General features: G+C 36.2%; 1 protein-coding gene across 1 annotated transcript in view; it reads left to right on the forward strand.

Annotated features, from left to right (window-relative positions):
- Positions 1-13,669, forward strand: part of PPP1R42 (protein phosphatase 1 regulatory subunit 42) — a 49,776-nt gene that overhangs the window by 24,808 nt on the left and 11,299 nt on the right. The window contains exons 6-7 of the mRNA XM_066372443.1: positions 7,798-7,915; positions 11,535-11,666. Of these exons, the coding sequence (XP_066228540.1) occupies positions 7,798-7,915; positions 11,535-11,666 (250 nt within the window). The remainder of the gene's footprint in view (positions 1-7,797; positions 7,916-11,534; positions 11,667-13,669) is intronic.

Below are 13,669 nucleotides of genomic sequence, written 5' to 3' on the forward strand. Positions count from 1 at the left end.
AGTGCTTTTTGTTATGAGCCCTACCCTTTAAGTTTTGTTATAAACCCTATTGTCTTGTTTAATTTTTTTAACTGTTTGCTTTGCTTTTTTAAAATGTAATTTATAAAAGAGTGACTTGACTGGTTGGTAAGAAACAACTGGTTAATATAATTCTGTTATATCGTATGTCACCATATTCCCTCATTACTCTAAAAGCCTTTAAGAACAAGGGATCCTTGTTGATTTCTGGATTGCCTAGTACTCAGCTCAGTGTATAGTACATAATTGGTACCTACTACATTTTTATAGAATTAATGAATACAAGAACAATGAAAAATATTAAACTATCTAGGGAAGGAATACAAACTATTCAGCAAGTTCCAGAGCTTGGCATTTGCCAAAAGTTGCTTTTCCCTCCCATTTGAGAAGATATCCATGGAGTAGAGATGAAATCTCAAGTTCTTTTACTTCCAGCAAGAAGACACAAGCAATTAAAAATGCCGAGACACAGCTTTTTGGAAGTCTGACTATAGACCAGCCCGGGGTTCACCTGAAATGTGTCTTTGTGATCCACTTGACATCATCCTCTGAAGATTTCATCAAAGGACATGTTGAAGCTTAGTATCATAATATTAACTTTTTTCTCTCTGTGAATTCCTAGGGTCAGATCTCCATTTTTTGTTTTAATTATTCCATTCTTTACACTCATTGATTGAGGTTGCCCAAAAGCTGCTAACATCAAACCCGGTACCATGGGAGAGAAACCGCGACATGCCATACATAAGGTCACTGACATCCATCCTAAGAGACTTCAGCAACAGACAGCTTTGTGCCATGGGGAACAGGAAGGGGACATCATTAGAGAATCCTCACAAAACACTATAATTACCCAAGATTTGTAGCACTGGAGCAGCTGCTTTGATATCAAAACCATAGGTTCCTCAAATGAACCTACAGAAAATATACTGCTCACAAAAATTAGGGGATATTTCAAAATGAATAGGAAGCATTGAAATATCCCCTAATTTTTGTGAGCAGTATACATGAAATAAGATAAAAATGAAAAAGTAATGGTCCCTCAGGATGGTTAAATAACATTAATCTTCCAAGATTCTAGTTTGAGCAATGACAAAGATATTTAAGAGAAATTAAAAGGAACAGAAATAACAAGGAAAAGTACTGCCATGACTACTGAAATCCTGAAGCTCTGTGGGAGGAATGAGAAAAGGAAAAAGAAGAGAGAGAAGTGGGTCCCTGAGAAATAGACATTCCTACACAATGCCCATGCCCTAGCCTAGAGCTGCAGAGGGTTGCAACATTAGAGACAGCGGCCCATGATAAGGACCTGGAAAAAGTTGGTTGGCCAGGGGGCTTCTGTCGTTTCTGCTGCCTCAGATTTTATTCCCTTTTCTCTCACTTCTACAGACCCATAGCTGCCCAGGACAACTTCCTCCAGGATCTAGCCCTACCCTCATTTCTCCTATTCACTAGTCTGAAGCTGGTACTGTGCAGAGACCTGGGGTAGTGGAGGGGGAAGTGAGGATAGTGGAGGAGAACAGGAGGAAATGAAAGAAGAGACGCTAAATCCTGTCTTTCTCTTTCCATATATGCAGCCCCTCAAAACAAATTTTTCAAAATGATTCCATACAATTCCTCCTTTATAATTCCTGCCCTGCTTCTAACCTCAGATCCATTCATCTATGCATTCATTCATTTCTTCTTATCCATCCATTCAAAATACCTACCATGTGGTAACATTTGCTAGATAGCAAAAACAGATACAGTCCCTGGCCTTGAAGAGCTCTCAGCATTGAAGGGAAGAGAAACATCAGGTAAAAAAAAATGTAAGAATGCATCTGTGGCAAGTAGTACAAGAACTATGTGGCTCTGAAAGCCTATCATAGGGGAATTTGCTTAGTTAGGGAGCTCAGTGAAAGCATCCCTTCGGAAGGAATTGCTGAGCTGTGCTCTGACAGAAGAGAAGGGCTTACCAGGTACACAGAATAGCATATGCAAAGGCTCTGAGGCAAATGAAACATGGCAAAAAAAGAGGGATAGGAAGCAGAGAGAATGAATGTGAACCATAGTACAAATATATAAATTGGTGGGTGGAAGTTACATAGGTCATAATAGAGAGGTTTGTCTTTATCCTAAGAACAATGGGGAGCCACTAAAGTTGTTTAAGCCAGGGTGAAGTAATTATAGATTAGCATTTTGAAAGATCAGCATGGCTATAGTGTGGAGAATAGTTTGGAAGAGGCCAAGCTAGCTAGGAAGTGAGAGATGCTGAAAACTTGAATAGGGTGGGGATGAAAATGAAGTGAATGAACAGATTGGAGAGCTGTTTAGAAAGTAATGTGGACAGGACTTGGTGATGTAAGGAATGTACGAGGGAGAGAGGTCAAGAGTCAGGTTTTTGCTTTGCTGTAAAAAATAGGGAACTCAAGAGTCAGGTTTGGGGAAGAAGAAGAACATGAGTTATGGTCAAGTGTGAGATGCCTTTAAAATGTTCTGTAGAAAATGTCAGGTAGATAATTGGATGTATGAGGCCAGAGCTCACATAGTAGAATGTGGGATTCCTCAGCAAATTGGTTAAGTGGTCACTGAAAGTGCCATCATGGATGAGACTGCCTACTATGGGAAGAGTATGATGAAGTGCTCAGTGTGGCATACCACAAAATCTGGTCATTCTTCTCACACATATTGTAGATGGTCCTTCCATAGTGTAACAGATGATTTACAATTATCATCAACATGAGCATTGCTTTTTTGTAAAGTATCTGCATATAAATGAAGCACATAGTGGGTTATAGGAGAAAAATATTTTTCTATCAATAGCTATGATTTTACATTCTGCTCTGGTCCAGGGAAGGAAAAAAAAGACACTGCATGGAATAGATGTAGATGACAAAAAAGGAAGAAAGTGAATTGGTCCCTGATGGTCTGCCTCAGGGATACCTTCTCTTGGTCTCCAGAGGGTGCACATGTGCTTGGGAATCAAGGGGATGCATGATGGGGAGGTTTTATAGCACTGTCACCACACAGGCTTTGGGCTTTTTCCTCTAGTAAATAGGTTGCTTTATGCCCTACTCGGGCAACAGTTTTCCAGGGATAGCATCGTTTTTTGTTTTTGTTTTTTATTTTATTTTTTCTACAGAGACAGAGAGAGAGTCAGAGAGAGGGACAGACAGGGACAGATAGACAGGAAAAGAGAGATGAGAAGCATCAATCATTAGTTTTTCATTGCGCATTGCGATACCTTAGTTGTTCATTGATTGCTTTCTCATATGTGCCTTGACCGCGGGCCTTCAGCAGACTGAGTAACCCCTTGCTGGAGCCAGCGACCTTGGATCCAAGCTGCAGGTTCAATCCCCGGTCAGGGCACATGCAAGACTCAACCAATGAATGCATGTATAAGTGGAACAAAAAATCAGTGTTTCTTTCTCTCTCTCTCTCCCCTTCCTCTTTCACTTAAATCAATTAAAAAAAATGCAATATTAGATACTTGAATGACCATTTACAATAAAACTCTTGCATATCTCCAAATAGTTGGATGAACCATGAACTTCAATAGTGCCAACATTATGTAGCTTGCTGACATTATTAAATCAAATAAATATCATGGTAACAAAAATGTATAAAGACATGAAGGAACAAAATAATTTTAATCAATACCTACAGTTTTTATGTCTGCGAAGTTTGCTAAGCTAATAAAATGATCTGAAAAGTTTATCTCACAGGCAGATATATTAGTGATTTATTTCATTGGTTTTCAGATGGCTATTCATCATGAGGTAAAGCATCTTCAGAATGAATGGTGGAACTAAAAAATTTGACATGTTTGCCTCTTATATAAACTAAATATTTGATTTATAAGACAGAAACGAACACACCACTATGGCCTGTCATGTTTTCCCAGTTTCTAATTTATTCAACCTCTGCTCAATATTGATCCTGACAAGCAGAGTAACCCGAAGATGAATTTATTCCCTCCACAGTTTAGTCAGGAACAAGCCCAAAATTATAGATTTTCCCAGGCAGATGATGACAGGAAGTCAGGGGGATGACAAATGGCTGTCTTTAGATTTAGTTAGGACAGTTGGGCCAGACATTTTCGATAAAGAGTGGAGCGTGCTGGTCACACACAGGTTCATCAGTGGCCATCACTAATTGTAGAGGGAGCACGGTCGGTGCCACCGGCGCCCGTGCAGGAGCTCTGCGAAACAGAGTCAACTCCTCAGGATCTTGCAGCTCTCCTCTAAGTGATAGCATGACATGATCATTTATCAAACAGAGACTGTCCAGAAAAGTGTCTGCTCCCTTTAGTAACTTATTGAAGAAAGTGAAAGCATTTTATTAAAGACAGGAAGGCAATGAACAACCAGAGCGTATCCAAAGAGTAATCATATTTCAGCACAGGATTAGTTTAGTCTTAAATAAACATGCACTGGAGGGAGTATGTCGAGGGTCATTTATCAAGTGAGGAACAATTAACAAAACTCTCCAGGACCTTTTTATCTATATAAATTTAAAGTTCTCAAATTGTTATTATTACCTTTTGGATGATGGGGTATTATATTCAACACTAAAAAATTGCAATACACAATTTCTTCCTTAGAGATTTTTTTTAGACTAAGAGAAATACAGAGGAACTCTCACATAAAACAAGATAATTATGGCTCTATCAAACATTGTAAGACAAATGCTGTAGAGAGAGTATAGTCCAAAACTCAGGACTAAAGGATGAAGTTATAACTTTTGAAGAGGGCTTTCTTATAAGTCAACTACATGTCAATGGGTCAAAGCTTATTCTTTCTTAAACAAATTTTGTTCTCCATTCACCAAAATTAAGAGAAAGAAAATTAGCTAAGGGGTAGAAGGATAGGCAAAGAGACAAAGAATTAACACATTTGTATTACCAGCTTTGTTACAAGAATTTATATGCCATGGCACTAATCCTAATTATCCTCACTTTATAAATGAGGACACAGGCTTGCCTGAGGTCAAACAGTAAGTAGCAGTGCCAGGAAGTTTGGGATTGCTAGCATTTTCTTTTTCTTCTTCCAAGTGAGAGGAGGAGAAATAGAGAGACAGACTCCCGCATGCACCCCAACCAGGATCCACCCAGCAGCCGCTGTCTGGAGCCAATGCTCCGTCTGTCTGGGGCCATGCTCCCAATCAAGCTATTTTTAGTGCCTGAGGCAGAGGCTCCATAGAGCCATACTCAGCGCCCCAGGCCAATGACAGTATTTTTTTTAACAATTCCTATTTTTCATATTATTTGTTTGGATACCTTAGAGTCTAGCACGGAACTTAGCCCATGGTTCAATAAGTATTTTTGTAGAATAATGAAGTAAGCAGCACTGGAAGTACTTTTACCATTTTGCAGGAAGATATTAGTCTCAAGAAGATTAAAGGACCTACCAGGTACTCTGCAGTGGGTCCAGACACCCAACTGTCCTTGCAATTATTTCCCGAAGATAGCTTTTCTTCATGTAGATGCAGGTGCATAGCTGCATGGCCCAAATTTGTTATCTTCATGATATGAAAGAATTTGTGGAGATTTTTCATGTGGAAGAGAACAAATGTCAAAGCTTCCTGGTTTTAAAAAAAACTTTTCTAAAATCTAAAGAATAAATGCAGTCTTACTACAAGAATTTTTTCTAAAAATGAAAAAATAAAGTATCTACGCAATAATAATTATGGATCAAGCAAAAAATAAGATGAAAGGTACAAATAGGTTAAATAGAACTACTGGGCCAGGCTTTAATAAGGTGAGAAAGTGATATAGGGAGTAAAAATACCAGGCAATGGATTATCAATTAGTTTCAGCTTTGCAATTTAGAACATGTATGAATTAATCTATAATTTGTATTTCCTAATTTTCCCTTATGCCCTATGATAATCTGGGTCTTGGTTTAAGAAAAAAATGGAAGACTAGGGTGTTTGTGCGCTACTACCCTCTGGATTGTTGATCAACTCTGCAATGCTCACCTCCATAGTCTAAGGAGCTCCCCCTAAATATGTACAAGATCCTATATATGGCCGTGCTCTGAAAACCAGAGAGTTCTCCACAGAATTAATTATCAACTTTTATTTTTATTATCAGCAAGATATTTGCTTTAAAGTAATGTTTTTGCCCTATTAAAGGTGGTAAATCTTTCCTTTGTTATTTTGCCTAAGGCCATTGAACTTTTTAAAATCAATTGAAGGCTATAGAGAAAAAAACAGTTTTGCATTGCTTGTTTTGAGTAATTCATTATAAACTGATTTTTAAATTAAAAATAGAACTGTGTGACATATATTAGAAATGCTCCAAGTATATTTCACTTCCATTAAATAGCTAAATAAAATATCCATATTGAAATATGATGCCTGACCTGTGGTGGCGCAGTGGATATAGCATCAATTTGGAATGCAGAGTTCACCAGCTCGAAACCCTGGGCTCACCTGGTCAAGACACATATGAGAAGCAAGTAGTATGAGTGGATGCTTTGACTCCTCCTCTCTTCCTCTCTCTCTCTCCTCTCTCTAAAATCAATCAATAAAATATTTTTTTAATGAAAATAAAAATGAAGAAAGAGAGAAAGCAAGGAAAGGAATGACAAAAAACAAGGCACTGGAGAAAATAATGGTGATGACAAAAGAAACCCAAACAGGGAGAAAGAGGAGGTAAGGAGGGCAAACAGAGAGCTGGTTCTTAACTGCCATTAATCTGTTTTTCTTACATTTTGGATTGTAGGCTGTGGAATAACTTAATTATTCCTTGAAACATCAATTATCTCACTTTCTTATAAGCTATAAAAACAGAGAAATGTTTATGATATACCTAAAACAAAACTGTACCCACATGACAGTTAAAGAAATCCTTGTGCTCAAAAAAGGAGGCTGGAAGGATGTATGATGGCACACTGAAAGTGACCTTTGGTGATAAGCATGCAAAGCGACTTTTTTCTCCTATTTCCCTTTGATAATTTTATATTTTTTTAATGAATATGCATTCTTTAAATAAAAGCAAATATATATACATGTCTTGCAATGCCAATGGACTGCTTACTCACTACTCCTTGATTGCCTTAATCTGGAACCTTCCATAAGCTTCACTAAGAATAAGGCATCTTCTGCAGAATGGACGGCCAGAGGGGCACAGGTTTTTTCCAAACTGCAGGCTGGATCCATTTAAGAGACTAAGACAAAGAACCAGGGTCCCAGCCCTGGCCGGTTGGCTCAGTGGTAGAGCGTCGGCCTGGCATGCGAGGGACCCGGGTTCGATTCCCGGCCAGGGCACACAGGAGAAGCGCCCATTTGCTTCTCCACCCCCCCCCCCCCCTCCTTCCTCTCTGTCTCTCTCTTCCCCTCCCGCAGCCAAGGCTCCATTGGAGCAAAGATGGCCCGGGCGCTGGGGATGGCTCTGTGGCCTCTGCCCCAGGCGCTAGAGTGGCTCTGGTTGCGGCAGAGCGACGCCCGTCGCATCGCCCCCTGGTGGGCAGAGCGTCACCCCTGGTGGGCGTGCCGGGTGGATCCCGGTCGGGCGCATGCGGGAGTCTGTCTGACTGTCTCTCCCCATTTCCAGCTTCAGAAAAATACCAAAAAAAAAAAAAAAGAACCAGGGTCCCATCACTTACTACCTTCTCTTTAGCCCCTCTGTGGTTAGTATAGACCATTTTATCCAAAAATGATTTACGGAACACCTTTTAAGTACCTAGCACTGAGCTACAACTCCATAAAAAGCAGTAATTACCTTTATAAACAGTTAAATGAACAAAGGAAATCCTGATAATTATAAAATATTTGTGTCTTTTTCTTCTATAATTATAGGATTTGGAATTTTTACTGAACAAGTTGATGAAGCTGTGGAAAATGGATCTAAATGGAAATCCTGTTTGTCTCAAACCAAAATACAGAGACAGACTGATATTGGTCTCCAAATCACTGGGTACACAGTTATATTAATATAATTTTTTAGCTAATTTAGCAGCAAGCCTTCAGAAATATGACATCTGGATCTATAAAAACAGTCAAGTTTAAATTCAATATTTTTAAATAACAGCAAAGGTTAAAATTGAGGAATGAAGCATAAAAAAAAATCTGCTGTTCAGAAATAATAATAGAGGCACCAGATACTCTTTCTTTAAAAAAGTAAATGTGGCTGTTATGAACAAAAATGGTTAGTCATAAATGTGTAGAACTTGCTTACCTTTTGCCAAATTTCTATGAAGATCCTGAGACTTTTTAGCTCTCAGCTCCTTAGATAAAGTTGATCAAGGTTTTCACTGCTGACATTTGCCAAATGATACCCTGAAAACATACAAGAGTTTCCTTTATTTGAAAGTGGAGCAGGGTGGGGAGTCTTTATGACAAATAGTAACGTTCCTGAATGTGCACTATATGGGGGAAATGGACCAGCATAGGGCCAGGTTATACAGCATGAGAGAGACAAGCACTGCCTTCTCATAAAGGAGGTTCATGAGCTGGCTTCCTATATCATAACTTCTGTGACATGTGTTAAAAACTAATGTATGGCAAAACTACTCAAAGCCCGCAGCTGTAGTAAACTCTGATTAATCATAATGCTAGTGCAGTGATTCTCTTGGGGGAGGAAGGGATTGACAGAGGGCAAGTCAGAAAAATCCAAGACAGTTTAGCACAATACATATGTGAGGGTCATGCTCTGCCCACCCTCTACCCCACCAGCCAATATGGGGAACAGAGAATAGCCCTGTATTCTTTTAAAAGCTCTACAGATAATTCTTCTATGTACCAGCCCCCAACTGTCTGTCTCGTCCCCTCTTTGTCCACCGCACACAATTGTGTTAGTTGATAATTAATGTTTGATAATTAAGAATCTTCCAATGTTCACGAACCATTTCTGGAAACATTTGTCATGACACTGTACCATAGGTGATACTGTAAAAGACATAGAGGTAAGTGTAGTGATTTCCAAATAAAGAGAATTTATTCAAAGTTTAAAAAAAATAAATCTTTACTATAATGTATTTTGATTATACAAATAATATATATTTCTTCTAGAAAATATAGAAAAGAAGATAAATATCATTCATAATGCTGCCATAAATTTGCTAGTAACATTTTCATGCATGTACTTTCTGTCTTTTTCTATGCAATATACATATATAACAAATTCTCTTTGATTTTAGCTTGTCTTATTTTAATTTCCTTCTTTTTCCTAAATGAAAAACAAAAAACACCCACAAAGTTAACTGAGGGCCTGGTTTGATGGGTCCTAGTAAAAAGAACTATTGAGAGCTATTTTCTGTTTTGTAAGTAACCCAGTCCTTATACCAAATAGAATGACAATCCACACACTTGGTTTACTTAGTATAAGTAGAAGCAAATTTTGTGTTGAAATCAATTCATTGAAACAGACCTCTAATCTTGTGTCCATTACCTGGCTTCCCCTCCTGAACCACTTCTATACCTAATAAGCTCAAATAAGATAATTTACTAAAAGTGAGATGGAATCAGGTTCACTGAGGCATAGAGTCTTCTTGTCATTCCTCAGCTTTGTCTGGAACATGAACGCAAGGAAATGGGACCAGGGCAAAAGACCTGGATGTTTCATTCCTTACCTTGATAATAGCTGTTCTAAAAATATGTATTGATTTACACATATCACATCCAAAAACATACTAATAAATTATATGATTATTAATAAAAACATCTGGAAAGACAGTAATAAAGACAAGTGGTTAGGAAAATTGAGCATAAAAGAATGTCTTTTAATGTAAAGTTATAAGTACTAAGATAAGTGATGATAAAACATTTAGCCAATTTCTTACACTATAATTTGGAAAGTGCTATTATTCAGTTAAAATAAGTAAATGGGAAGCTATAGAAACAATTATACTTCTAGAGTTTATAATTCTAGTTTATATTTTAAGTTTCATCACTTGATTTTAGGTATAACAATATTACAGATCATATTTAAGTGGCAACATTAATATTTTTAGTAGTACAATTAAAATTTTATCATGATATTTTCATTTTTCCCTGTAAGATTCTGACCCCAAAAATATTACTACATCCTTTTTACATTCTGAAATCTAGCAGAAGACATTACATGAATGATGACAGAAAATATATATTTAATTTAAAAAACTGCTATCTAAATTAATATTGCTAGAAAAGATAGTCTTTACATTAAATGAAGGGTACCTGTATTCATGATTAAAAAAGGTCACATAAAATATGTTATAATTTTATAGTATAGCCATATACAATAGAATACTATCTAAAATTATTAAAAATTGTGTTTAAAGAAAAACATGGTAAAATGCTCACAATACAATATTAAAAAGTAGACTGTTATGTTATATAAATTGCGAATTCCAATTTTATAAAATACATCTATATACATACACAGAAAAAAAATGCTAAGAAACATACTAAGTCTTGCCTGACCAGGCAGTGGTGCAGTGGATAGAGCGTCAGACTGGGATGCAGAGGTCCCAGGTTCAAAACCCCAAGGCCACCGGCTTGAGTGTGGGCTCATCTGGTTTGAGCAAGACTCACCAGCTTGAGTCCAAGGTCGCTGGCTTGAGCAAGGGGTCACTCAGTCTGCTGTAGGCCTCGGTAAAGGCAAATATGAGAAAGCAATTAATGAACAACTAAGGTGCCACAACAAAGAACTGGTGCTTCTCATCTCTCTCCTTCCTGTCTTTCTGTCCTTATCTGTCCCTCTCTCTATCTCTCTCTGTCTCTGTCTCACACACACATACACAAAATATATATATATATACACACACACATACACACACACAAAGTCTTATCAGTGATTTTTAGTGATTATTTCTGGTTGTGGAATATAGACAATGTTCAATTTTTTTCTTTTTCCATGTTTTTGAATTCTCCAAATATCTTAAAACATACAAAAATTATTTGTATAATTTAAGATGCTCAATTTTCAAAAAAAATTTTTAAAAGGAACAAAATGTAAAGATAGCTGAAATCTCACTTCATAGAACCAAAGGGCCAGCTATGTGGATTATTCTTATTATAAACTATATTCTAGGATACAAATAATCATTATTAATATATATACTTTTAAAATACTATGTTGAATACATAAAACTTCTTACCCACTTTAAGATAAAATGTTTTGTTTTTTCCTAAGAACTATATTATTCTTTAAATAAATAGAAAATATTTAATTTTGTCACATATGACATTTTTATTTTTTAAAATAATAATATAATTTACATATGACCCTATAAGGGTGACCATACTTTGTTTACAGTGATTATCTTTGTCAGTAATGGGTAGGAGAGGTATGAATAGTAATTAGAGACTTTTTTATGTTTTTTTCATAATGTTTTTCAGTTGTTTATAATAAGCACATACTTTTTGAAATCAGAAAAAAATAATTAAAATTAAAATCTAAAAAAATATAGAAGTTGTGTAAATAAGGTATTTTAAAAATATATTTATTTCAGCATATAGTATAACAAGTTTGTGTGCCCTACATCAGAAGTATATATATTTTACCTATATGCTGACATTTATATATTGTATTTTTAACATATTTTTTTTTCTAGAATTTCTTGATGGAAAAGAAATTAAAACCATGGAAAGACAATTTTTAATAAACTGGAAAGCATCCAAAGATGCCAAGAAAATCAGCAAGAAAAGGAACAGTAAAAAAGTGGAAGCAAGTAACTCATGCATAAGTAAGTAGGCTGTCATTTATTAGGTGACCACTTCTACTAGCAAAGGGAGTATTTTACTCAATGAAAAAAAGGGTCGAGAAATAAGGAAGTTTTCTTTAGATTTTGTTTAAGGTTTTCCATTTTTTAACTTATTTACAATTCCTAGGAAATTAAACCTAAAATGTTTATATTAGAAAACAGTAGCCACTATCAGCTAATCCTGTGCTTGGTCCTGCTGAGTCTGTGTCAGCTGTGTAAACAGAGAGCCAGAAGGGTGGGGGGAAATGTGTACTTTTATACCTGGCAGAAGTGCATGATATTAGTTATGTAAATGGTGAAACAACAATCAGCTATGTAAAGTATGAAGCCTAAATCACTATTATATTTGTTTAGCAACAATGCAAAAATTACATTTTTCATCAGGATACAAAATAAAAATGTATCACAACCACATCCTTGGCCTATACTCTGTGGCCTGTCCCCTTTCTTAAGTACATACCCCAACACTTACATATTTTTATTATAATATGCCTAAGGTGGTTTTTACCAAGGATATGCCAATCTCCCTTTCCTAAGTAATGCAACTAAATGTAGCTAAGTGTAGTGGTTAACAATTATCTTTATCATATTGGGGAACATCCTAGAATTCACTCTTCATAGACTCTGTAGTCAACACATTGGAATGCGCCCCTTCCTCCATGCCACAATACTGTTTGAATGCTAATAGTCTTCTTGTTCCACAGTTAAAGGAGGATGGGGGCACAGAAGAGGGTTAGGCCAGGGGAATAGGGAAAGAACAACCAGAACAATGTAGTAAGGCATTATGCATGAATAGCACATTCTAAGAGCATATCAGTCTAGGACAAGGAGGCTGAGGTGAGGAGAAGCAGAGGGGGAAAGGCATAGAGTCTGATGATTTTGCCATATTGTGTCCATTGAATATAAACTGTGGAAAATCATTTAAAAAATAGAACTTTCTGAGCTGACAGTATACTCATAAATGATGAACTGTGTTGACAACATGAATTGCTCAAGATCTGAAATCTTTAAAATGGACAGAAGGCATTTCTTCTCCCGTGTTTATCCCTGGCTGGCTGTGAGGGGTAGGATGAGACCCAGAATAAGGACTTATATATTTTCAAGATTACACCAAAGATGCCAAAGTATCTTATTAATATTGAAGTACACACAAAATGCAACACCAGCCCTCACTCTCAAATTTTTAATTTTAAAAATAACAAAATTCCCATCATCTTAATAGATTTTACAAACTCTTCCTAATTCAGACAAAATTAGATCAATTAATGTTTAAGTTCTCCAATAAAATTCAACAAAATAATATAAGGTGGCTGAAAGTTTATAACCTTTAAAAGTTATACTGTTATTTAATTTTATCAACAAAATCCTTACTACTTTATAATCTTGGGTGGCCCCAATTAATTAACAAAAGCAATTCTTAAAGCAATATAGATGCACTAACAACTATCTGAAAAGGAAATTAGGAAAACAATTCCACTTACAATAGCATGAAAAGAATAAAATTCCTAAGAATAAACTTAACTAAGGAGATAACAGAATTGTTTACTGAAAACTACAAAACAATAATGAAAAATTTTAAAACAAAAAAACAAAGGGAAAGACATCTTATGTTCATAGACAGGAAGATTTAATATTCCTATGTTCATAAATAGGAAGATTTAATATTGTCAAAATGGTCCTTTTACCCAGAGTGGCCCATGGATTCAATGCAATCTCTATAAAAATTTCAATGGCATTTTTCACAGAAATAGAAAAAAACAATTCTAAAATTCATATAGAACCACAAAATAGCCAGATCAACCTTGAAAAAAAGAACAAAGCTGAAGGCATCATACTTCCTGATTTCAAACTATGTTACAAAACTACGAAAATCAAAACATATGGTACTGGCATAAGACAGACATATAAATATATGGAACAGAACAGAAAACTCAAAAGTAAATCCACAAATCAATGATCAACTGATCTTCAACAAGGGTGTCAAG

Source organism: Saccopteryx leptura, chromosome 3 (assembly GCF_036850995.1).
Source record: "Saccopteryx leptura isolate mSacLep1 chromosome 3, mSacLep1_pri_phased_curated, whole genome shotgun sequence".
In the NCBI taxonomy this organism is placed as follows: domain Eukaryota; kingdom Metazoa; phylum Chordata; class Mammalia; order Chiroptera; family Emballonuridae; genus Saccopteryx; species Saccopteryx leptura.